General features: G+C 38.5%; 3 protein-coding genes across 3 annotated transcripts; all 3 read right to left on the bottom strand.

Annotated features, from left to right (window-relative positions):
* Positions 1–1,536: 1,536 nt before the first annotated feature.
* Positions 1,537–14,162, bottom strand: GCK72_000831 (uncharacterized protein; the record flags this gene model as incomplete). The annotated part of the gene is made up of 28 exons (XM_053722705.1): positions 1,537–1,810; positions 2,096–2,220; positions 2,297–2,622; positions 2,854–2,982; positions 3,361–3,419; positions 3,502–3,632; positions 3,697–3,885; positions 4,590–4,781; positions 4,840–5,025; positions 5,078–5,150; positions 5,421–5,541; positions 5,748–6,021; positions 6,075–6,273; positions 7,412–8,193; positions 8,814–9,175; positions 9,225–9,414; positions 9,478–9,564; positions 9,610–9,708; positions 10,140–10,345; positions 10,393–10,516; positions 10,610–10,777; positions 10,991–11,124; positions 11,188–11,291; positions 12,251–12,313; positions 12,360–12,623; positions 12,679–12,923; positions 13,588–13,871; positions 13,952–14,162. 28 exons carry the CDS (start codon positions 14,160–14,162, stop codon positions 1,537–1,539), a joined length of 5,601 nt encoding a protein of 1,866 aa, XP_053591350.1.
* Positions 14,163–18,718: 4,556 nt separating this feature from the next.
* On the bottom strand, positions 18,719–20,564 carry GCK72_000832 (uncharacterized protein; the record flags this gene model as incomplete). The annotated part of the gene is made up of 6 exons (XM_053722706.1): positions 18,719–18,762; positions 18,821–18,915; positions 19,745–19,857; positions 20,016–20,117; positions 20,373–20,477; positions 20,523–20,564. 6 exons carry the CDS (start codon positions 20,562–20,564, stop codon positions 18,719–18,721), a joined length of 501 nt encoding a protein of 166 aa, XP_053591351.1.
* A 514-nt stretch (positions 20,565–21,078) lies between these two features.
* GCK72_000833 (uncharacterized protein) lies at positions 21,079–25,150 on the bottom strand (the record flags this gene model as incomplete). Its single annotated transcript, XM_053722707.1, has 13 exons — positions 21,079–21,107; positions 21,155–21,185; positions 21,446–21,580; positions 21,871–21,984; positions 22,034–22,110; positions 22,157–22,244; positions 22,303–22,367; positions 22,712–22,852; positions 22,902–22,984; positions 23,240–23,320; positions 23,988–24,076; positions 24,692–24,852; positions 24,994–25,150. The coding sequence occupies 13 exons, from the start codon at positions 25,148–25,150 to the stop codon at positions 21,079–21,081; spliced, it is 1,251 nt and encodes a 416-aa protein (XP_053591352.1).
* Positions 25,151–26,275: the final 1,125 nt, after the last annotated feature.

A 26,275-nucleotide genomic window follows, 5' to 3' on the forward strand; every position in this document is an offset into this window, starting at 1 on the left:
TCTCACCACTCGCTACTACTCTATGAACGCGCGTAGCTGTGCGGAAGTAAAATTTTTGAAAAAGAAAGTCGGAAGTCGGAATAAATTTTTGAAAAAGGAACTCAGAATAAAGTTAAGTTGGAAAAAAGGAAGTCGAAAGTGAAAGTTTCAAAACGGAAGCCGGAAGTTGCGTTCTGGAAGCGGATGTCGAAAGTTAATTTTGAAAATGACAAATTTGCAGAAAATGTTTTCTAGCCATTACTGAAAACAAATTTTGGAGTTGTTTTCATACAAAATTTCATCAAAAAACCACCGAAAGTCCGCAATTTCCGTCGAGAAATTTCTGGAAAAAATTCTGAACATTTTAGACGGAAGTCGGAAGAAAATTTCTAAGAAGGAAGTGGTAAGGCGGAAGTCGGATAAGAATTTTCGAAACGGAAGTAGAAAGAAGGAAGTCCGATTTGTTATTCGGAAAAATTTTCCAAAAAAAAGTCGGAATACCTAAATTTTTGAGGTACTGTTAATTCAAAGGCGCAGATGTGTTGCAGCAAGGGGCTCGAAACAAAATTCGTTTCATTTTATAATTTTTTTCTTTTTAACTGCAAAATCTCACAGCTATTGGCTAATAATTCTTACCTTTTGAATGTGAGAATTGACAACACAATGAACCAGGAATTCAAATGAGTGAAGAGAATGAAAGTTACTCGTGTCACTTTGATTTTTTTACCCCCGTGACCCTTCCACGTATCTTCTTGTTTTCTTCTAACAAAATACCAAAAAATCAGTAAAGGTCGACAAAGCGTCGGGTTTTCTTTCCTCGCGTCGGGCGGAGTTTTTCCTCGCCCGCATGGTTAAGGTCGGTGCGTCGCCGCATCCGATCTGGCAAGTTAGGCAACGTTGACTACAGTTAGTTGGTTCGAACTCATGTGGGGACATGACAATTTTTTTCTTTCCCCATCATCAGGTTTTTAATTGTAAAAATTGAAAAATGACATGACTGAAATAGTTATTCATATAACTAGATGTAAATCAACGAGCTCTTTCTGATGATGAAATATTGACCGTCGCATAAGTGAGTCAAACCGACAAATCTAGACACCGTGAAAAAGTCTCGAAGTGTTTTTTTTCCAAACCTGACATAGGGAAGTGTTACAACTCAAAAAATTTTACTGATTCATACGTTTAAACTTTTCAAATGGACAGTTTCTTCATTTCTCGAGTTCTGACTCATTTGAACTACATTTTGAACAACTATTTCAAAACCAGTAAAATTAGAAATTTATTGAGCAATTGAAGAAAGTGAGTAAGGGTGATTAAAATATTTTAAGCATATGGGGAAATGGAATGGAATGAAATGAAAACATAAAATGAGCACAATGATGAAAAATTGGAAAAAAAGAGATAGGAATAAACATGATTATTTCTGGAAAATAAAGGAAAAGATCATGGGTTACGGTATTGCTGATTGTAGGGCAAAAGAGTTTAGGCAGCTGGGTGACCTAGGCCCCCGTCTTCCTCATATCTTTTACGATTAGCAATCCCCCTTTCACAATTTTCTCAAACCGGTGAGGAATAAAACGATACAATTCCACGTGAATTGGCGAATGCCTTTCTCCGAAGATCCCAATCAGGACGTCTTCGATGTGGTGGACCCGGTGGGCGGAGCTTATTCGGATATCTGAGTAGACAGAAGACGGGCGGTGCATCGAGATCAAGTGCGTATTCTTCGACGGATAGGGAGCTGGAGGCAGCGGCGTTCTCATCGGATGACGAGAGATCTTCGGATGAGGCGACGGGCGCGAGAGGCGGCAGCTCTTGGAGCAGACGTTCTCTGGAAGAAATGGGTACGGTAAAGGAGTACTGTAGAATGATAACTAGATGCTGAAGGATTACGGTAGCGCTTTATGTTGAGGTTAATGTAATTGGGTATACGGTAGGGTTGCTCTACCTATCTGCAAAGCTACTGTGTCATTCAGCTTATCACTTTTGATACTAGGAGATTACTTTAGTAAGGTACTGTAGGGCTACGGTAGCTCATTACCCTAGTAGGCTATGGTTGGTAAAGATTACTGTACCAGCGCTACCGTCAGATCCTTGTAGCTTCAAAAAAACCAACTTTTGTTTCCCCAAAAACTCCAATTGCTCCTCGAAAAGTTGTTTGGCTGTTCCGATGTTCGGCGACGTTTTCGATGGCTCGCTGTTCCTACGATGCTCCTCGATTTTGCGTAAGTTGGCGGATACCTGGAAGACAATACGTGTTTTTCGAATTCGGTGGAGCGCACTTTTCTTCACTCTGACACCTCAAATAAAGACGAACCTTATGACTAGCGTCCTCCAACTCGACAATATTATGCAATGTCGCCTTGTACTGTTTCAGTTTCTCCTCAATTAAAGTTTGAACACAACCCGTTTGTCTTCCCACATCATTCAGCTGCTCCTGAGCGTGAGCACTATCTTGTCTTCTCAAAACACATGGACCGAAGATTAGAGCAAGATTGTTACATCCCATTTTATTGACAGCTTCCTGGTCTGCTACACGTGCCAAATGATACATTAGACGGTCCAAAACGGCTCGATTTGGTTTTGGAAGGAGCTCGATCATGACCGAGAGACAACGCACTCGTTCACTCATATCTTCCACTTCTGAAAATGTACTTGTAAACGCGCTCTATTGACAATATGAGAGACGCAGAAAAGCGAAAGAGTCTGCCTTCGCTGCGTCTCTTCTCCTCTTTCAATCTTGGAACTGTTATAACTCCTGACCTAAGCGAGCTATCAAAAAACTTTCAACTAATAAAATATAGGAAATTTTATTCTCTAATTTTTACTAATTGACTTTTCACCAACTCTTCACATCTTCCTGATATTGCTCACCTGAGACATTCAAAAAGTTTTCATAGAGATCAAAAATGATAATGGGTTCGGCGAGTTCACGGAAGAACGCTTTGACGAGAGTGGTGAGTACATGGACACCCGCATCCTCGAGGTTCACGGATTCGGCGTCTGAAAATGGGTACTGTAGCATATGGGGTACTGTAAGAGAGTCTTTAGATAACGAATGAAACAAGACGTAGTTGTTTATTCCTCAGCGTTAATTTGCGAAACTGACTTGCAAACCTTTTCTAGTTCAGACAGGAACTAGAGAATTGTGTAACGATCTTTAGAAAAAATTGGTAAAGATGATAGAAAGTGTCATAAATGATAAGGAAACCACCATGTGATTTTGCGGTTTTATTAGTGGTTTGGAAAAGACCAACGTTCAAAAAATTGATTGTTATAGATCAAAAGAAGAGGGGAATTAAGGTTTTACAATACTCTAAGAGACTACCACTGTATGTTACTAAGTTACAGGCTACTGTAGCCAGATACTGAGCGCCTTACCTGCTGTCGACTCAATCACTTTCCGGATGCTTCTGACTTGAGGAAGTGATCCACTTTTTCTGAAACAAGCAATCAATGTTCGTTATTCATCGCGCTCCACCAATTTTTCAATTTCGGTGGAGCGCATTTGCAACTACCAACCTATAAACTCCCTCCACAAACAGAGCTCTCGTCTCAATCGCAAAGAAAAGTCTATCCAAAAGTGGAGGTACCGTATGATCGTCGTCAATGATGGACGTTAGTGATGCTCCGAAAAATCTGCCGCCATTTGTCTGAAACAGAGCAAATTTTGATTCTTTAACAATTTCAGACTTAAAAATTGCAATAAAACCCCACCTGCGGATCAATAGTCTTCCCAATTAAATGACACGGATGCGTCACTTTCGGCTGACATTTTTTGTGACAAGAAATCCGGCAGGCGACACAAATGAATAGCTTCTCGTGGTGCCAGATGAGTTGATTACATACTTCACAGTAAGTGGGGACGTGGACAACGTCAGCACGGAATCTGTGACCAGCGTGGACCTGGAAATCGGGATGAACAACCTCGATAGATTTTAAGATATTTTTGTTTCCCATGTCTTGTTTAGTATCTCTACCAATTTTCAAAATTTTCGACCAACAGGTTTTCGAGAAAACGCTGGTCAAAGTTGGCGACTCTCTCTCTCTCGCTACGAGAAGCGCAGACAACGAGACAGTCTCGCTGTCTGCGTCTCCGCTCCAATTTCGGTAGAGCGCGTTAACCCTGCAAGAGTGTTACCTTAATAACAAGAACACTGAACTATTAGAAAACAAAAAAGGTGGGTGGAGAAAGTTGAAGTGTGAATAGGTATACGGTAAGTTTCAGAGAAAAAGGTAAATAAATTATTTAAAAATGTCAGTTTCTATGATGATCTCTACTAAATAAACACTCTTTTCTTACCGATGTTACATCAGATTTTCTCCGCTTCTTTCCAACTTTCTGAAGTTTTTGTTGTTGAAAAAACAAAATCAATCGATACCGCCCCTCTAGTGCGAGAGACGCAGAGAAGCTAAAGTATCTGCTTTTCTGCGTCTCTCTGCTCGGAAACAAAACTTTGAATGCTTATATCTTCTTATTGAGCATTTTGATCGAAAAGTTATCAACTAACAAAATATAGGAAATTTAATTCTCTACATTTTACTAGTTAACAATTTTTCTCCTACAATTTTTCTTCCTGAGATAAAAGCAGAAGAGCGCGATTTCTCACCTTTATCATCGACGACTTCTCTTTTCCTCGTTTTTTCTTCGACTGCGTATGCATGAATTCATTCAAAAACCCTCTGAATGCATTGACTCCGAGAGTTGTCGGGAAGGAAACATTCTCTTCCATACACGTTTTTGTAAGGAGTCCCTCGAACATTGTGATGACGTCACGGTATTTCAGAACGGATTGATCGACCTGGAAAGTTCAAAAAATGATGGCCTAGAATTCCAAAAAAGTTTTCTAGGCCACTCACCGATAATACAGCTTCATAACCTAACAGCTCCATGTGGAATGCTCTGAGAGACTTTTTGAATACGGCATCCACTACCGTATCCCTTTTCGTCGCACTTCCAGCCAACCCAGACGTCTTGTTGAAAATGAAAACACTGAATTGACGGAGATCTTCTGTTGATTCGACTACCATATTTCCAGGATCCGTCTAGATTTCAAAATTTTGAGGTTTTGACTAAAAAGCCTTTTGAAATAAATACCTGTTGTTTTGTTTTGGTTAAGCTGAAAGTTCCAGTCGGAATTGGAGATGAAGACTGCCGCTGTTTGTGGGGCCTGAAAATATAATGATTAACAAACAATTATTAAAATGAATTTCTACACATTTTGTTAGTTGAAAACATTTTTGTAGCTCTCATGGTTTTTGAGTTACAAGAGTTTGAAGTGAAAGCCTGCACTTCTAACGCCCATATCTCGCCAGCCATTGCATATATCAAAAAATTGCTAACTAGAAAAATAATCAGCATACAATTCTGAACATCTTACTAGTTGATATTTTTATGTCAACAGTTTATATTTTTGACTAAATGCTGTTTGAAAACTCACATCAAATCCCACGGCCTTTTCGGTGAATGTAGGCGTGTTGGTGATCGAACTGGAGACGTCGGGTTACAAGGAATCGATGAGGCGAACACGAAACATTCCTTGTGAAGACACATTTTACATCCTGAAAAGTGGAAAGGATTTCAAGTTACTGGTAGAAGAGAGCTGACTTCAAATGGTCATATCTCAAAAGCTATGACGGTTATCAAAAATTTGTCAACTTTGAAAATGATCAGTTTGAAATTTCGCACATTTTGTTAGTTGACACCATTTCGATAGCGTTTCTAATTTTTCAAAAAACGGCCGTTCAAAGTAAAAAAAAAAACTAACTCTGACACTTATGCGCCTGTGATATAAAATTCGTGAGATGCCTGTTACAAAGAGCACAAATTTCCTGTCTATGAAGACGTGACATCTTGAATTGATGCTCCTTTGCAATGAATACATCAGGAGTTAATTCACTCGAAAAACTCGGTCCAGGTGACGGTTCTTCCTCGTCTTCCTTCCTTCCAAATAACGCTTTCAAGTTCTTTTTCGCTTTTTGGAATCCCAATTTTCCGGCGCCTGCTGTCTTCTTTTTCGAGTGAGTTGGACTGAGCTGAAACTAAAGAAAATTTTGTGTTGAGATCTTTATCTTCCAGTTTTTCTCTTGCTTACTGTAAACGAGTCATCACATCTCGAGACGGAGAAGTTATTCGATTCCGTACTATTTGCTCTTCTTAACATTTTCAATTTAGTCGTTGAAGCTGTTGGAGCAAGTGATTGTCTTCTATGATGTGATAAATCTGCTCCTTCGATTAATTTCAGTTTTGTGTCTTCTAGAATAAAAGTTGCATCCACATCGACGGCGTCATCACTGAAAAATAAAAAAACTTTTTGGAAGGTTGGGAGAAGATCTCGTAATCATCTAGACCTACTATGGTGTTGACATGTCGCAGATGTTGAACGCATGCCGAGATCTATATAATGCGACTATTTTTGTATTTGAGGGTGGTTTTATACTTTTTGACTTTTCAGCTGTTTTAAATTAGTTTTTTTTTCCTAATCCGTTTTTCACTTCCTCATATCTCAAGAACTGTACCAGCTATCAAAAAATTGTCAACTACAAAAGTCAGTTACACAATTTTTTTGACCTCGAGCCAGTTATGTAAGCGTTCAAAACAAAAGCTATAGTTTGAAGAGCGCAAAGAAATTAGACTGTCTGAATGTCTCGCATTTTGGTGGTGTTATTGTGCTTCAAACGCTTGTATCTCAGGAAGTCAAAGCGCTATTTCAAAATGTTTTATTACAAAGATTATTAGCGCAAATTTTGCACATTTTCTTAGTTGATCATTTTTTTGACAGCTTTTGTCATTTTTTAGTTTTAGGCAAAGCTGTCTTACGTTTTACCAGCGGTTCTTTGGGCCGTAGGTGCCTCCAGCAAAGCATTTTTAACACTGTATATCTGTTTTCTCAAAGGAGATATCAAAAAGTTGCTTACAGACAAAATATAGCTGAATATTTATAAAATATTTCTTTAGTTGGAAAAAATTTGATAGCTCTCCAGGCTATTGAGATATTGTGTTCCAAACTCTTGCTACTGGGGACCTTTATTAGAGGTTTACGGTATTTGAATATTACGAGCGCCCGCGGTATAAAAATCTAAAAGTTGCCACCTTGAAAGCTATTAAAAATTGGAAACTACAAAAACATGTAGCATAAAACTTTTAACAGTTTTTAAGGTTACATATAAACTTTTTGGTAACATTTACTGTTCTTGGATTACAGGTGGCTGGAACTGGCACGCTCACTTGGCGCATGTTTTACTTCTTTTATCTTAAAGCCAACGCTATCAGAAAAGTGTCAATTAGTTAATTAATTGTTAATTATAATCAAATTTGACGCTTTTCATCAACACACACTATTCTAATGTTGTTTGCAGTTTTTGAAATTCTGGATGTTTCAGGGAGCCTCCAAATTCAACATTCAAGTTTACAACTTCTTGAAAAACTCACTCTTGAAACGCATCACTCTCCTCTGAAATATCATCATCCAATCCATCCTGAGTTGACTTATCACTATCCGAATCATCATCAGAAAGTGCAAATGCAGCAAGGGAATTCGGGTCATTCAAATCGAATTTCGTCAGATTGACAGCATGAACTTTTCTGACTCTAAACGGTGATTTCTTGATATTATTCACTCCTCCATTCCCATTATTCTTTGGAATTTCCGCAATTTTCTTTCGAATCGCCGCGCCTCGGAATGCAGATTGTATCCCTATCACGGCGGCTCTCGTCGATAAATACTTCCGTCTTTCCTTATAAGTTTTCCAGTTGCATTGAATTGTCTGAGCTGCCAACGCCTTCCTCCTCACTTCATTTCTAGCTATCGAGCCTCTTATTAGTGCTTGAATCTTGATAATTCCCTCCTTCATTCTCAGATATCTCTTCCTTGCCAACATAGTTCGAAACCATCTTTGCAACGTGTCAATACTCTGCATAATCGTCCGATGTAAGTGATCATCCAGTATCAATTTCTCAGCATCTCTCATAAATATCTTATGAATTCCATACTGGATATTGTCATTATCGATTGATGGATGGGAATGAACAAACTCTTTCACGTCATCTACAGTACTATCCCGCCCGTTTCTGAGGAGGATACGGTATTGTTGAACGAAGCTCGGGTACTCGATTCTGACGGAATATCCGGCACGACGGATTCTGACAGTTTCAAGCATTCCGGTGTAACGGAGTTGGCGGAGGATTATATTGTCATCGAAGTGGTTGGCAATCTGAAAAAAGAAAGAAAATGAAGTTAAGACGTGGAAATGAGAGAGGGGAGAGGGGAGAGGGCGCAGAGAAGCGAGAGTGTCTGAATGTCTGCGTCTGGGGCGCCCACATTTTGAACGCCTATAACTCTGTGGCTATACCAGCAATAAAAAAGTTATAAACTGCAAAAAAAAATTTCTGATAGCTGTGAAGCTGTGAAATAGTTGTGAAGCTTCTAGCGGTAGAATTCAAACATCACTTTTCAGCTTTGGGAATAACAGCTCAGAAGAGCAATCGAAAAATTATAAACTGTAAAAGTAATCAGCGTAATATTTTTCACGTTTCCTGTGTTACCAACTTTTTGATAGCTTGCTGTTCTTTTGAATTACTACATTACTTTTAGTTAAATGTTTTACATTCAACGATTCGTATCTCACCAAGCTTTAGAACTATCAAAAAGTTTCAGCTACAAAAATAATTAACAGAGAATTTCACATATTTTACTAGTTGAAAAATTTATTCTAACTCTTCTTACTTCCGAGTTATGAGCGCTAGAACCTGGCGCTTCGAAATGTTAGACGCAGAGAAGCTAGAGTGCCTAACTGTCTGCACCCTCTTCCCTCTATCCATTCCCATAACCAACCTTATCATTATTACTCTTGATACACCTTATAAAATAGGGCGTCGCATTTGCCAGTGTACTCATCAACCTCGTCAATGAATACTCGAATTGTTTGGACACAGATGACGGTTTCTTCGCAAGTCGTCTCCCTCCAATCGCCTCTTTCAGTATTTGCAAAGACTTCAGAAGACTCATTTTATCATCAGATTTCCCAGCAGGCGTCCGTCTCGCTTGATTTCTAATCGTGTTGAACATACTGGTATCACAGAAATCTGGTACTTCGCAACGGAGTTCTCCACGTAGGAATGCGGAAAGGGCGGAGTCGGATCCACGACGAGGTGATGTCACGATGGAATCCATAACTCGGAGATGGCCAGCGGATTCTGAAATTTGAAAATTGAAGGGACTGTCTGTGTGTCTGTTTATCCGTACCACTCTTCTGCAACTTCTTCGCAGACTGCTTGAATGCATTCATTGCTCTGAATACACTTCGAACCACATTCCACCGATGAACAGCCACCGGGTCAATACCCAAAAGTGTCTTCATCACAGAACTTGTGCTGGATTTCAGAGCGTTCAGCACATCTTGTCTCATCAAGTCCTTGTTTTTTTCTCGGAATCCCTAAAGATATAAATTCGCTCAATTGACAATAGAGAGACGCAGTCGACGAGACACTCTACCTACCGTAATCTGATACTTCACTTTTCCCGCGTAATGAGCCACGATGAATGCCGGCTCTTTCTTCTGTGGTGTCTCGTAGTATTCGTTGTTCTGAAATAGGAAATTAATTTTTCCAAAATTGGAAAAAATGCTCACCTTCAAAAACTGGTTCAACTTCGCCAGCATGGAGTCGTCAGTTCCATTATTAATGTTACTTTCCTCGTCTATTAGTCGAAGAATTCCGTAAGGTTTACTCTGAAAGTTTTTTCAGTTAGAAAAGTGGCCAAGGAACTGGAGAGATGGGTTTCTAGGCCATGGCTTAGAATTCAACAATTTGAGTTCCTAACGGTTCAGTGGCCGACGGCCCGATAGCATGGCTTTCTCGGCCACTATTAGAATAATTGGTTTAGAATCGGTGGCCTAGAATCCGGCACATGTGTCCCCTAATGGTCTTTTTCCCAGAGTCTAGTTTCCTAGGTCTCGAATTGAAGTCTATTAGATATTTGGGCTCAACAGACAGCGGCCTAGGAACCGACAGCTTTATTTTCTGGGGCCACCGATGTTTGTGTTTCTAAACCATAGTCTAGTTTCAAACTATTTGGTTTTCTAGGCCAACGTCCTTTATGGACTAGGAACCCACAGTTTCATTTTCTAGGCCACGGCCACAAATCCCACCATCTACTCACCTGAAACAACTGCACACACTCGGTATTATCCGTATACTCAATATTGGTCCACGAGATGCCTTCTTTCAAATATTCCTCTTGTTCGAATTGAAAAATATGTTGATTAAAGTAGGATTGAAGTTTCTCATTTGCGTAATTAATACACAACTGCTCGAAACTATTGCACTGGGAGCCGACGTCTTCGAACCCGAATATGTCGAGGATTCCTGAATTGGTTTTGATAAAAATTAGCTTAATCAGAAAATTTGATTACCTATATAATATCCTTTTCCCGCCGAGAAATCTTTCTTCAAAAGTGCTTGATTTATCCTCAAAACGATGTAATGAAAGAGGGAGTTGTAGATACATTTGGCCATGGCATCGCGGGTGTTGGTAGCCTGAAGGAAAAATGGGATCATTTTACATCTGCGCTCCACCGAAATCTTCTTTTTCGGTTCCGTTAGAGCGCAGTTGCAGAGCTCATCACTCACCTCCGACACACTATATCTCAAAACCACTGTCTCCGTCTTCATCACATGTCGCTTCATAGTCAATGCTTGCATCAAAGTATCCGTTTTGATATGCAACAAATTTGCCACTAGATCCACCACTTCCTCATTCTCAATGTATCCACTTTCATCGCTATGGTAGCCGTGTCTCTGAAATTTTTTTTTGATGGTTTTGAACTTTAAGCAAGTGTAACTCTTCACTGGCGAGGTGTATCAAAAAGTTTTTAACTACAAAAGTATTAAAAACGTAATGCAGATTATTTTTGTAGTGGACAACTTTTTGATAGCTCCATAATTTGGTGAGATATGAGCATTTTAAGTATGCGCGCAAGAAAGAGAGGGCGCCTCTCCCTCTCTACTTACCTTGATATAAGTAATATTTCCAAGTAACAAAACTGCCGAAATAATTCCAAATATCGTCTGCTGAGTCTTCGCACAGAATCCAACAGAACTCATCGCATGTCTCAACCGATCGAATTCATTTCTCTCGTTTACTCCTTCCAGTGCAAATGGTTCATTCTAGAAAAATTTGTTATATTTTAGATCATAAAATGAACAACTTGCCTGATTCAAGTACTTGTAGTCATGAGGCTTCAGAAGGAAATATTTCTTCCGTTCCTCTTCATCTGCTCCCTCCAGAAGGTAGTAGAAGACGTGGTAGTTTCTGGAAAGTAAATTAATTTTGATCGCTCGATCTATTATAAAAATTATAACATTTTACACGTTTTGTTAGTTAACAACTTTTTGATAGCGTATATCCTCAAAGGGCTACAAACGCTCAAATAAATACAGCCTGAAAGAGAAATCTCACAGCTGAGCTTCAAATGCGTTTTTCTCGAAAACCACAATAGTTATCAAAAAATTATCAACTACAAAAATATGCAACTTGAAATTTTACACATTTCAGTAGTTGGCAACTTTTTGATAGCTTTTGCCGTTTTCCAGATATATGCGTTTGAAGTTTTCGCGCTGAAGAAGAGAGCGCCGAGAAGCTTGACTGTCTAACAGAGCTGTGCGGAAGTAAAATTTTCAAAAAAGGAAGAAGGAAGAAGGAAGAAGGAATAACATTTTCAAAAAGGAAGAAGGAAGAAGGAAGAAGGAACGAAAATTTTCAAAAAGGAAGAAGGAAGAAGGAAGAAGGAAGTGAAAAAAGCCCGGAAGAAGGAAGAAGGAAGGAAGAAGGAAGGAAGAAGGAAGTTGGGTTCCAAACCGGGAAATCGGAAGTTAATTTTGAAAATGACAAATTTGAGGAAACTTTTTTCTAGTCATCTCTGAAAACGAATTTTGGCGTTGTTTTGCATACAAAATTCCATTAAAAATCACCAAAACTCCGCTGATATTCAGTCGAAAATTACAAAATTTTTGTGAACTTTTAACACGGAAGTCGAACAATTTCAACGGAAGAAGGAAGAAGGAAGAAGGAATAAAATTTCAAAAAAGGAAGAAGGAAGAAGGAAGAAGGAAGTGAAAAAATGCCCGGAAGAAGGAAGAAGGAAGAAGGAAGAAGGAATTCCGCACAGCTCTGCTGTCTAACTCTCTGTGTCTGACCTCCCTCTCCCTAGTCTCTTTTACAGACAGAATTTTTTAGATTTTCAAATCCACAAAACTCCTTTTTTGACCTACCTCTCTCCTTTCGTTTGAAAAATAATTCGAGACTTCTCCAGCAGATAAATCTCCACGTTGGCCCTGAAAAATCGAAAACTTAGAAACCTCAAACCATTCTAATACTCACCCGGAAACCATTCCATTCTCTCGATAATTAATCTTAATAAACTTTCCAAATCGACTACTATTGTTATTAGTCAAAGTGACCGCATTTCCGAATGCTTCCAGAACTGGACCAGCAGAGAGAAGGGTCTGCTCAGTACTACATCCAGTCGACCCTTTCTGAGACAGTGAGATCAAATGAGACATCAAATGATTCGTTGACTCAGTTTTTCCAGATCCACTTTCTCCGGATATCACGACGCATTGGTTCTCTTTGATACGCAGCATGCTGAAATTTTTTCAGTTTTTAGCTCGGGAGGGTACTGTAGCTACTACTGTCTTACTTATGATAACAGACATCTGCAATCGCAAAAATATGAGGTGGAAGTGATCCAAGCCGCTTGCTTTGAAAATACAGTCTCGCATATTTTGGGTTGTAAATTGGAAAGAAACAAAATGGATTCACAGCGACAAGAATTGGTCCAATGTACGTGTAGATGTGTCCATTGGCGAATCTTTCCCGTAAGTTGTCGAGAAGAGTCTGTTCGGTTAACTCGGGTAGCATACAAAGATCCGCGTATTCACGGTCCTGGAAAAAAGAAGGAATAAGGGTTTTGGTCGGTGTAAGGCATAGTTGTACGGAATGACATTTTTCCGGAATTCGGAATCCAGAATCCGGAACCGGAATGAAAAAATCGGAATTCCGGAATTTCGAACGATTTGCTAAATTTGCAACACTAAGTCATTTTTTCAAGTGTATTTAATGATAAATGAAGATTAAAACTACTTGTAAGGATCAAAGCCGAGCAAGAAGTACTATAATCGTCTTTTAAACTCAAAAACAATTAAAGATTTTAGCTTCCGGACTCCTGAAATCAGAAACTCAAAAAACCGGAATCCGGAACCAGAATAAAATTTTCAAAATCCGTAACCGGAATGACAAAAAAAAACCCGCAATTCCGAAATTCCGGACAACTTTGCTCTAAGGGCATTGTATTGGGCACTGGCATTATAACGACGGGGTTTGGAAAACGCAAATCAGAAAATTCGAAATTATTCGATATTCTTCAAAAGGTTTAAATCGGACAGTTCTCTTCATTTTTTAGGGATTTTGAAAATTTCGAGTTTTTATAGGCGCTGTATGGGCGCTGTATGCACGGGAGCTACAGCGTTTTTCTATGATTTTCGGTATTTTTGCCCATTTTTGAAGCTCTTTCCCACGTTTTCCACCCAAAAACCCCCATAAAATTTACCTGTGGCTGAACCAGAAACTTTGTCAAAAACGCATCAATCGAACTGGCCACTTCGGCACTTCCGAATCGTGTCCCCCCGGTTGCTGCTCGATATCCGCGATGCCGGAAAACGAATCGATTCTTCGGTGTTGCACTATCGACGACAACCGGGAGACGTGACCAGATGGCTTGGACGGCTACAGGATATTCTCCAGGATCAAGACGTCGTTCTTTGTATGTTTGGCCATCTGGAGTGCCCATCATTTCGAATAAATCAAAGTCTTGAACGGATTGACCTTCCAGTTCTGAAAATGTGGGATGCTAGCTAGAGAGTAGCGGTGTAGCCGTGGTGACGCTGCGATGACGCTCTTGCGAAACCCCCTACCTGCCCTTCCAGCTAACACTTTCTCAATCAATTCCTCTGTTGTGCATCTCTTATGAACCTCCAAATGTACTGTATCATTCTCACAGTCCGGATTAAAACTGTGCATGTAAACAGCAACTGTATGCGTGTGTGCATCATCAGTCGCATTGATCGTATGAGCACGACGGGGAAAACATCCCGTCGCACCAGCTGATATTGAATCAAATGACATCTATTGGATGTGACGAATCGAGGAGCATCGGGACACGTTGGGTGTCTGAAAATTTGAATGTTTGGAAGGAGAAGCTTCAGAACAATCGGATGAATATAAAAAAGATAAAAACGAAGAGAATCATTTGAGTATTTCCGGCAGAAAAACGAGAGAAAAAGATATTTGTTGGCAAAGAGATGTGGGAAGAATAGAGAGAAGATATTGAAACGAAACATCAAAATGAAGAAAAGAAAGAGAGGGACTCTCGGGAAGAGACACAATTACACTTGCACCGCAGATTATTTTTATCAGATTGAGGGGGAGGAGGGACCAGAGACGACTCAACTCAACTGGACGCATTTTGAAATTGGGCGATGAATTGGAGGAGGGGTTTCCTGAGGAATCAGATGATTCTTAGAGTATCAAAATGAGTAAAGTTAGCCAACTTCGAGGTTCACGAATTGTTGGAAAACTCACGCAGTTGAAAAATGGAAAAAATGATGTATTTTCAAAACACGTTACAATTTTTATCATCTATTAGCTCGGCCCAGTTCTTACAACTGCGCTCCACCGAAATGCCCTCGCAAAATGTCTCTGTTTCTCTGAGTCTCTTTATTTCGCACACAATTTTTTTTTTCGGTTTCGGTAGAGCGCGCTTGTGAGAATCGTGTCGTGCTAATATTTATTTGAAAGGTTTCCGTTGTAACGGTTTCGGAAGTTAAAGGATAGATTGCAGTAATCAGACCTGACGGAGTTCTCTGGTTTTCCCTAGTTGATTTTATAAAATGTGTAAATTCAGAAGCAGTTAGAAATCCAGAATATTCAAAACTTAAAAACTGAAATTATGGGTTAAAATAGTTTGTTTTTGTGTCAAAAAAATGTTATGTGAAATCCAGTATGGTTAATTTCTACGACTTTATTGAATTAAATCAAAATGTGAATATGTATGATAGTTTGAGCACTTTTACTATAAATTTTCAAAGAATTTACAAACATTTTGTGAATCCGCGCCAACCGGGCCGGCCCGATTTTTGACAGTTCTGGGAAAATCTACCCCTAAATTCAGCCCTCTTAATGAAAACCTGCGCCTGGCTCGAATTTCAGTCAAGTGCCGAAACCAGGACATGTATAGAGAAGTGCAGGTCTAATAGAGTGAATAAGTTTTTATTCTAGCAAAACTAGTATTTTGGACTGATTTTTGAACAAAACTCTCAGTTTAAATAAAATCTGAAAATCTGATACTGCTAAAAGATAAGTGAATATACTTGTCGGTTCTCATCATTTTCGAAAGTTATAACAAATTCAAATTCTTCAAAATATTGATTCTTAACTAGCAGAATTAAAACTAATAGTATTTGTATTAGCTCAGCACAGTTCTTACAACTGCGTTCCACCAAAATCTCCTTGAGAAATTTCTATTTTTCTCTGAGTCTCTCAATTTCGCACACTGTTTTCTTCGGTTTCGGTAGAGCTGTAAGAAGTTGTAAGAAGAGTACCGTGCTAATATGTTGTCAAAAAAAGTTCACGGTTCAGAGAAGTTTAGAATTCGAAATTTCGTGAGCATTATAACAAACCCAGGCCAATTCAAGTTTTCGCTAAACTTTCTTTAAAATCAAGATCTCTATCAGAAATAATATTTCCTATGCTTCAGATCTAAACGATTCCAGAACGTCAGATCGAAGCGAAAGGAATGAAACGAAAGGAAAAAGAGAGTCGGAATAATAAAAACTGAAAATAATAAGTGTGATGAGCTAGTTGGACGGCGGGAGCTCTCGGGAGAATCTTTTTTTCTTTTTCTCTCTTTTTCTCTCGGGAACAACAAATGAATGAAATAGAGAGAGAGAGATGCCTTCTGATTCTTTTTCTCTCTGATTCAAACAACACTTGGTCCTTCTTCTTTTTCTTCTTTTTCTTCTTCACTTGCAGCACAGAAAAAATGAAAAATGGGAGAATGTAGTGAGATACATCGATTGTCAGAAAAAGAGATGGATAGATCAATTGACGATGAAATAAACGACTTCCGATTTTCGTACCTTTTTGTGTTCAATTGTATATGTATTCTAGTTCGATTGTTCCGTTTTTTCAGTTTCAGATTTTTGGACGGAGCAAATTTTTTTGTTTCTATCCGTGATTATCATTTGAACTATTTTTTTGCAGAAATGAGAAAAAACGAAATCAGAAGAATACATAAATAGTCAAATTTTCAAAGAATTGTGTTTTCAAACCGCTTCGAGTCTTTATGAAGTATCCCGCCTGCAGTTTTTGGTGTATTGAGAGTATCAATATTTAAAGGAGGACTGAAGTCATTTTTGTCATTAGGATTATGATACTTCAGACAATTCTAAGAAACTTTCATCATTGGAGCATATGTTAAAAATCGCTCTAAACGGCACAATTCTTGTCCTCCAGACTCAAAAAGAGCCTAGGTGGAAGAGTTTTTCAGATCGGACGTGTAGTCCTCTCGGACAAGATTTTTGCTCAATTTCTCATTTCCTTCCTTTTTCCATTAAGTTTCCGTAGTTGTTTTTCTTTTTTCCGATATAAATAGAAAAAAACACAAGAGTTTGTAGAAAAAAACGAAGAAACGAGAAATTGAACAGAAATCTCGTCCGAGAGGACTACACGGCCGCGCTGAAAAACTCTTCCACGAAGGCTCTTTTTGAGAAAGGAGAACGGGAATTGTAGCGTTCAAAGCGATTTTTAGCATATGCTCCATTGATGAAAGTATCTTAGAATTGTGAGAAGTATCGGAATCTAAAAATTAAAAATATGGCTTTAGTCCTCCCTCAAAAACTGAATCAGAAGAACCCTTCTACGAAATTGGCAGAAATTTCTCTAATCACTTTTCTACTCCTCCCGAAGATCCTCATTTTTCAGAGCCTAAACCAGTCAATTGCATTTTGTCATGGATTAAAAAAAGTTCTCCAACTGCTACCTACAAAATTTTCAAAACCCTTCTTCTGCCATTACTTGAAAATGTATAATTCTTTCTAAAACTACAAATCCCTAATCCCCATCAAAAAGAAATTCGAAAAAAGATCAAAGAAGAAACGGTTCTTTGAGAAAAGAGAGATCAAAACAGTAAACGGTCTCAAAAAAAGAAAGAGAGAGGGGGGTGGGTGAGAAGTTCTCACCCTTTTTCATCTTCAATATATCCTACGAAAGAGATTTTAGTGCGTACCGAGCCCCCCGTGAAATTCTATTTGGATGGGTAAATATACTCAACCTCTCTCTGTCTCTCTGCTCAATCAGTTATCACCTACCTCTCGTGGCGGCTACCGCACTTATCACATCACACCTTTCTTTGTGATCCTTGCGCACGTAGCTAACAGTAAGAAAATAGTGTTGGATTGAGAGAGGATTAGAGAAAGAGAGTAGAGATCTCACGAGGAGAACTCACGTGCGGATAGATATTAAAGATATTTTTGATTCAGGTTTTTATTGAATGAAAATGGACCAATCCATGGGCATAATTTCTTGAAAAAAGGATCTCTTTCCTTGCTTTTTGGGAAAAAGAGAAACAAAAGATCTGAAATCTGTAAAGCTGGAAAGCGATCTTGAAATTATTCGGTTTTCAGAAATCCAAAAAAGCCTTAAACCAATTTATTTAGTAAAAGAAATTTATTATCGCAATGATAAATTGCAGATTTTATTCACATCAAGATTAGCAGTCGACTTCAACAAGGGCTTTTTTGTTACAGAAAAATCGATTATCAAAAAAAAGAGTATAACTTCTTGGGCAGAAAACATTTTCTAATAAAAATTGCACTGAATGTACTTGAGGATGCTCTGAAACTGTTAAAGTTGTAGAAAAAGAAATATTGGCTGAAATGGCTGAAAATCTCATTTTTTCTGAAAATCTGGTTTTCTGTATAAAAAAAAGTCATTGCAGCTCTGGTAAAACCAGCAACCAAGAATAGAACTCCATTTTTGTAGTTGACAACTTTATTGTACAGACACTCCCCAGAGAGTTATGGTCATTTTAAGACGACAGCTCAAAAATCGCACTATTTTACACTGAACTTGGTCGATTTTATTGAGAAATCTCTTCGTCGATACGTAACTTGCTAGGGAATGTCCGTACAAAAAAGTTGTCAACTACAAAAATGAAGCTCTGCTTTTAATCTGTGTGATTCATTTAAAACATACTGAGTGTAACAATCAGAATTACCATTTCAAACTCTCAACGTTGGACAATTTCAACTGAAAATGGCCAAAGTACATATCTTTTTGACCGGTACTGTTTGTCATCGGACACATTTCTGGATTATTTTTCCATTTTCATAAATAACATTTTAAAAACGTCTTTTACGTTTTTACGCTGTAATTGGAATTTTAAACATTTTTACAGTTTCTGTTTCCGATCTCTCCAGGTGCACCAGAATACGAAAAAAGTAAATGTGTGACAAAATAAGGTACCTATATTTATTCGGCACCAAAAAATATGAATCCAATCAACAATTATTTCACAAAAAGAAATCTGATATTTACAAAAAATGAAGAGTTGTCATGGGTTTTAATATTAAATATTACGAAATTAAAACAAGGATAAAATATTCAAAAATTGATGTCATCAATCACGGATCACGGCTTTGTTTTACATAGGCTTGGTAGTAGAATACTGAAAATTATCGATTGGTTTTCTGAAAGAGATTCTCTGGAGACTTAAAAAAACTCACTTAAAAATGAGAAGAATGTAAGTGGGAATGTCAGTCGGGACATCAAATCAACCCTCCGAGATATGTCGATATTGGCGGATAGGAGTTCGCTTATCCTGAAACAGATAATTTCTTTTGAGAGTTGGTTGAAGGAATTCTGGATTTCAAGTTGACACCGATCAAGTGCGCTCTATTAAGAGTTTTTGCATTTCTTTGCAATCACGCTCCACTGACAATGACTGAGAATTCAAGTCGCTGCGCCGTCGTGTGCATTCGATACGGAGTGTCAATGCGTGCCTTTTCCAACTGATTAGGTAATTTTTCTCGAATACGTGGTTCTATTTCTCGCTGCATTGAATACGAACCGCCTATATCATAACTGGTACTAATCAGAACCGAGCAAAAGATGGCTAGACGTTTTTTCGATGTCATCAGAGCTAGATTTGAAAGTTCCAATTCGTATCAGTTCTGATTAGGACGGTTTGGTCAGTTCTGAAAAGCGGAAGCTCCAATCGTTCCCAGCGAAAGTTCACTAACAGACAGGGCGATTGCTAAAAACTAGCCAGCTTTCAACTCCCAACTTTTGGATTCGTATCCTAAACAAGGGAAGGCCTCCAGGTCACCGTAGAGTTATGGCACATGACCTATATCATTGGAAAGCTGAGAAAATGCTGGCTCCAAAAATATACTCAGTTTTTGCCCTCGAGGCCTGGTATGCGAGAAAACGGGGTCAAAGTAAGATAATGACATGTCAGTGATCCAAACTTTGACCTCGTTTTTCTCGAGTACCAGACTTCGAGGACAAAAACTGAGTATACATTACGAATCAGCGTTTTCTCAGCTTTCCAATGATATAGGTCTTGTGCCATAACTCCACGGTCACACTCAATGAGACTCCGCACAAAGCGCGTCACCAAATATCGAATATTCAAAAAACCCGCATACCTCTTCACAATCGGAAGCTTCCTCACACCTCGATACGCTGATAAATCGAGACGAAGTGGCGGACGATCCGATGGACACACACAGTCGTCAATTCGTGTCTTCTTTTTCTTTTCCTGAAAATTAAACATATCTCAATTGCGCTCCATTGAAATCTTTGGAAACACCGTGACGCATTACTAGGTTTTGTTAATTGACTCTAAAGAAGAAATTTGACTCCATATACTAATTGCTTGTTATTTTCCACTTTGTAAAAGAAAATCATATTTCTCACCTTCCTCAAAAACTCTTTTCTTCCATAATAATTGACGACTGCATATTCTAAAAGTGCTCCAAAAATGAATGCGAGGCACACTCCAATCCAAACATCGACAGCCTGGAAATTCGGTGGTTTTAAGATTGTGTGTGGCATGTAGATCAAATGTAGATCTCCATTTCTGTAGTTAACAATTTTGAATAGCTTTTAAGGGTTTTGAGATATGCTCCTTTAAAGACAAGTTGCATATTGACTTTGTACGCGTTGTATCTCTAAACCTCGCAAAGCTATCAAAAAGTGGTCCTTTTCTATAACATATCCAAAAATAAACCTGATCAGGTAACATGGGATCCCATGCTACTTTTCCCAACTCACTTTAATATAAGAAACTGGCGGAAGTTTCGAATTGATACCACTCGCTTGAGTGGTCATTGTCAGCAAAGTGGTGACTCCCAGTGATACACGAGCTGGTACAGCATCCTAAAAATGAGATATGGTTACTGTAGATGTTTCCAGATCACCCACCTTATCAAGCCAAAACGAGACCCATGAGACGACGACAAGCATAATACACGGAATATAGAGTTGAATGAGATAATAACTGAAAATCAGAGAAAATTGGATTTACATTTGTTAATTGATGGGAATGCAAGTACGCTCCCTGGATAAAAGAGAGAGGCAGACAGCTAGACAGTCTCGTTGTCTGCGTCTCTCATATCAGCTTTTTGGATGCCTATCTTTAAATACTCATAACTTTTTTAGTTCTGCTTGTATCAAAAAGTTTTCAACTAACAAAATATAGAAAAAATATTTTTCTTCATTTTGTTAGTTGAACATTTCTTTCAAAAGTTTTAAGATTTCCAGATAAATGAGATCTATCCATACTCACCTGTATTCTCTGCGTAGACGCAATACAACCCGTGCACAACTGTATTCACCTAAAAATGATCGACAAGAAAATTTGGTCGATTCGCACGCGAGAAAAGACAGAAACATCGGGGGAAAAAGGCACAGAAATAGAAAAAGAGCAATTTGAATACACAGAAAGTTTGACATAAGGTAAACAACACGCATTCAGGTTTCACATGAGGTAGACGGCCCAATAAAGCACTGAAAGAAAAGACATTAAGTTATAGAAAAGGCAAGGGCGAGGGTACCATTGAAGCACGCGTAGCCGATTGGGAAGACCTGAAAATAATAAAGATTTTTTTTCAAAAAAGAAAAAGAAATCCGTCGAGCCGGATTCGAACCAGCGACCTAAGGATAACCACTGACTCTACAGTCCTCCGCTCTACCAACTGAGCTATCGACGGCACGCCGGAACGAGAGAAAGAGCGCCGATAAGAGAGTGGTGAGAAACAGAAAAGTGTAGAGGAAAACTGGATCGGGGTACCTTCGGCGCTTTGTCAAACCTCGCCTGATCATCCAGAAACGTAGGGAAAACTCACCAATCTCGAAACCACATCGATTCGTTTTGATCTTTCTTTGTATCTCCTTACGAAAATTCGACAGCAAAATGAAGACCGTCCTTGTGAGGAAGATAATGGGCGGTATCCATCAGTTGGTAGTTGTTTCATTTGTCTCTGAAATTTTTAAGAAATCGTGTGCGATGTGTTGGTAATCTTCTTCTATTTTTCACTCAATGAACTACACGAAAAACGAGATACGCAGACGACGAGAGTGTCTAGCTGTCTATGTCTCTCGGTTTTATGTCTTGACTTTGAGGGCTTGTATCTACGTTGTGTTTGCAGTTATTGACAAGCTTTCAACTTACAAAGTATAGAGAATTTCATTTTCTATATTTTATTAGTTGAACACTTTGTCGTAGCTTTTTTACTTTTTGAGATATAAACGATTGAATGACAAAACTTACAATTCGCTGCGAGACCTGTGTCATATCCTTCCTCGCCGCATAATTGACTAATGCAAACTCCAAAAGTGCTCCGAAAATAAATGCAAGACATACTCCAATCCATACATCGATAGCCTAAGGGAAAATTTGAAATTTTCGAGATTCTGGAAGATTCTGGACCCACTTTTGTATAACTGACGGGTGGCAGTTTTGCGTTGATACCAGAACTTTGAGTAGTCATTGTCAAAAGTGTAGTTACTCCTAAAAATCAATCAATATTATCTTGATCTATACTGTTTCAACTCACCCAACGTGACTCTCGCTGGAACTGAATCCTTATCCAACCAAAATGAGACCCATGAGACAATAACAAGCATAAAACTTGGGATATAAAGCTGAAAAAGGACACGAGGACAGGTTAGAAAATGGACGAAAAGAGACAAAAAAAGACACCTGAAGTAGATAGTAACTGAACTCTCGACGGAGGACCATACGGGTACGTAGACATGAATATTCGCCTGAACAAGAGACAGAAAGCGATTTGGTAAAAGGACTGGGGGATCGGACGGGATTAAACAAGCTTTCAAGCAAGATGTCAAGCACAAAAATAGTTCATTTTGTAGCCCTTGAAAATGCGGTCCTTTTGAGATAAAAATCGTGTATCTAGTCTAATTCTGAACAAAATTACGTCAGGTCAAACTAGAGTGATCGCAATGTCGCGGGTACTCAACTTTGAAGCTTCATAACTTTGTTCAGAATACAAATACAATATCAATTTTCAGCTCAAAACACGCAGAATTTCAAGGGCTATTCAACCATTGTTAATTTGACATATAAACTTCCAAACCAGCTACTCTGTTACCTGTATTAGTAAGAGAGGTACAATAATCCGTCACAACGTCCTGCAACTCAAAAGATGGAAGTGACTGCCGAAGACCATCTTTCTGTTGGATTGGTTTTGTGCTTTTCCACTCGTATTTGATGTCTTGCGTTGTGTACGCATCTAGATATTCAAAAAATATATATGTCTGGAAATCTGGATGAGAACTCACAAGAAGCCAAATCGATCAGACAGTTCTGACGATCAAGTGGGTAGAATTCGAGGGACATTGGGCAAGAGAGTACCAGGGATAATCTGGAAATGAAGAATTAGATATGCAAAAAACGAAGAAAAATGAAATAAAGCTAGAAAAGTTGAACCAATGACCCTTTGCGTCTTGGTCCCCTGTTTATCCACTGAGCCATCCGGGTGGGATCGTAGATTTCCTTTGCGCACCCATTCATCCTGGATCGACATGGTAGCTCAGTGGATAAGAGGGATGACCATAGTACAAGGAGTCTTTGGTTCGATTCCTTTTGGCTCCAAATCATTTTTGTCAGTGTGATTTACCTAACAGAATACAAAATCTGCCCATTTTTGTGAATCCTGATCAAAACATTAGGTTTGTCGATCAAATGCCGTCGAGCTTCTCTGAAATTTTATGTTTAGACAGGATTACTGTAGTTCCCTCAAATAATCTATCTTTATTTTAAGATTTCTAATCCAAAAATCCTCCCGATCACATCTGGTTTTCCCCGGAAATAAACGGATTTTGTTTATCCTTTTTCTCAAAAATTTCTCTAAACAAATTTGATTATTTTTCTTCTTTGACATCCTTCCTTCTCAAAAATGTGTGAAAAAAGCGGCAAAAAAAAACAGAAAAGAAAATCATAAATTCTATCTTTTTTTTTGCGCTTAGCACATGTGGTTTTGACACGCAAAAGAAGAAAAGAAAATGACAGAAAATGTGTTTTGTCAGAGAGAAAAAAAATGAATGAATGGAATTTATGAAAGTTTCATATGGTATACTCGTAATAGTGGAAAGTGCGCTCCATTGACAACAGAAAAACGAGAGTGTCTCGTTGTCTGCGTCTCTGTTTTCAAGTTACAACTTTAAAAGCTTGTACCTCCGCTTGTACTGTAGCTATCAAAAAGTTTTCAACAGATAAAATGTAGAAAATATTCTCCTCTACATTTTATTAGTTGACGTTTTCTTTGCACCTACTCCAGTTTTTGAGATAAATGAGTTTTAAAGTTGCACTTTAATTTTCTTGTCGGTGGAGCACTTTTTCATTCCGAATTCCTTCAAAAAACTTACTTTTCATTCTGGAAAAATGTGTCGGGCATCCAGATTTGTTGAGACTGATCCGCGTTTTCAGATGTTGCAAGAACGACGAATGGGGGGACCTGCAGATTGAAAAATGGTTATTTTTAATGTTCACCTTGATTCCATACTTTTGTGCCTGACCCCTTACATACTCAGATAAAAGTCTCCGTGCACTTCGAATACTTTTCAAATCCCAACCTATTTCCACTTCTCTCTATTCTATCAACTCAACTCTCTCTCTCTCTCTCTCTTTGTCCACTTCTTTTGACCCCTTTTTCTTCTCCAAAATCCCTTAAATCCAATTTGTATTCTCTCCCTACTTTCTTCTATTTCATTTCTTTTCAGAGCACCACTTTGTGTCGAAGAAGACGATGGAGAAGAGAGACCCTAAGAGCATACTAACTAAAATCTCAGAATGACAAAAAGGTTGTCTCTTTTCCTTTCATTCACTAGCTACACACACAAAAAATGGCATTGGTCCTTTCATTCTTCTGAATAGACTTGGAAATAGTGAATGGGATGGAGAGAGAAAAAGAAAAAAAGTAATTGGTAGCCACCGGAAATCGAACCCCTGACCTTCGGATCGCCGCTCATCTACCTTAACCACTCGGCCACGCAAGCGGAGAAAACGTGCTAGACTCAAGGCGATGATAAGAGCAGGCATGACACGAACTGTCTCGCCGCGACTCGCATACCTCAGTATCTCCAGATTCCTCATATCTCTCATAAGCAAGTCGTTGATCGGTCCATTCCTCTCTGAAAGTGAATTGAGCACTGTATTCCATGTTGACATCGTCGATTTTGGATATTGATCGGAGGTAGATATTGACTGTGACGAGAACAGGACCGCCCGTGTCTGCAATTTTCTCTCTTTTTCTAATTTTTGAACCCTCCGTCTGCTGCTCCTTCTAAGTACAAAAAAGTTTCTCAAGTGTCTTCTTCTCTAAAGTATTCTGAAGCACGTCATCGAAGGACGCCTTCAGAATTCCTCCAGTACCTGGCCACGTTGCATTCATTCCCCTCGGTCTCACTCTCCAATCATAATCCTTCAGAATTCGTTGAATGATCTCCTGTTCTTTCAATTTTCGTTTCGAACGAACTGAATGGATAATGGAGATTATTAGGAGAAGGGTGGTTAGACGGTGATACCACATCTGCAAACATTTGGGTGTTTGGTTAAAAAACTGGAAACAGATTTGCAGAAAAAGACGGAAAATAAGGATAAATATGGAAAAAAAATATCGTGAAATTACTGAAAAATACCCAACTTTGAGAGCCTGTCACTAAGTACCTTTGAATCCCAACTATCTAATTTTCGGGAATTTTATTAATTAAACATCGCAATACATTTTTGTAATTGACAACTTTTTGATAGCTTTCTAATTTTTTCAGATTAAAAGAATTATAACTAACGTTTTTTAAAGCTTCTATTACAGCCACCTCCCTTCAAAGCTTCGTATCTCAATAGCTGAAAGAGCAATTAGAAAGTTGTCAACTACAAAAATGAAGATCAAGGTTTGATCTACACATCTCCTTCAAATTAACTATTTGAGTTGAAGTTCAGAGAATCTACAGTGTCTCGTCTGTTTGCTCTCTCTCCTGTTAATATCCTTCCCCTTCAACATCCTTTATAAAAAGTGTCATATCTCAAAAACTAAAACAGTTTGATCTATACAATAAATATAGCTATTTAATTGGAAAGAACATGACAGTGCCAGGGAGTCTCAAACTTAATTGAATTGAATTTTATGTATTGAATCATTTAAATAGATAGTACCGCTGAAAAGTATTAAATTTTGCCTTTTTCAGTTGAAATTGTCCAACTTTGAGAGGTGTCATGGTTAATCTGATTGTCACACCCAGTAGGTTTTTAATGAATCATACAGATTAAAAGTAGAGCTCCATTTTTGTAGTGGACAACTTTTTTGCAAGGACACTCCTTAGAGAGTTATGGCCATTTTAAGAAGACAGCTCAAAAATCGCACTATTTTACACTGAAATTGGTCGATTTTAGGGAGAAATCACTTCGTCGATACGTAACTTACTAGGGAGTGCTCGTACAAAAAAGTTGTCAACTACAAAAATGGAGATCAAGGTTTGATCTGCATGATTCATTAAAAACCTACTGGGTGTTAATTAAAATTACCAATTCACACTCTCAAAGTTGAAAAGTTTCAACTGAAAACGGCCAAAGTTCATATCATTGTGACCGGTACTGGATGGATGTACAGAAGAATTGTACGGAGGTCAGGAAAAGTAACTCACGAGACTTATCCTGA

The sequence above is a fragment of the Caenorhabditis remanei genome, chromosome I (genome assembly GCF_010183535.1).
Source record: "Caenorhabditis remanei strain PX506 chromosome I, whole genome shotgun sequence".
NCBI lineage: Eukaryota > Metazoa > Nematoda > Chromadorea > Rhabditida > Rhabditidae > Caenorhabditis > Caenorhabditis remanei.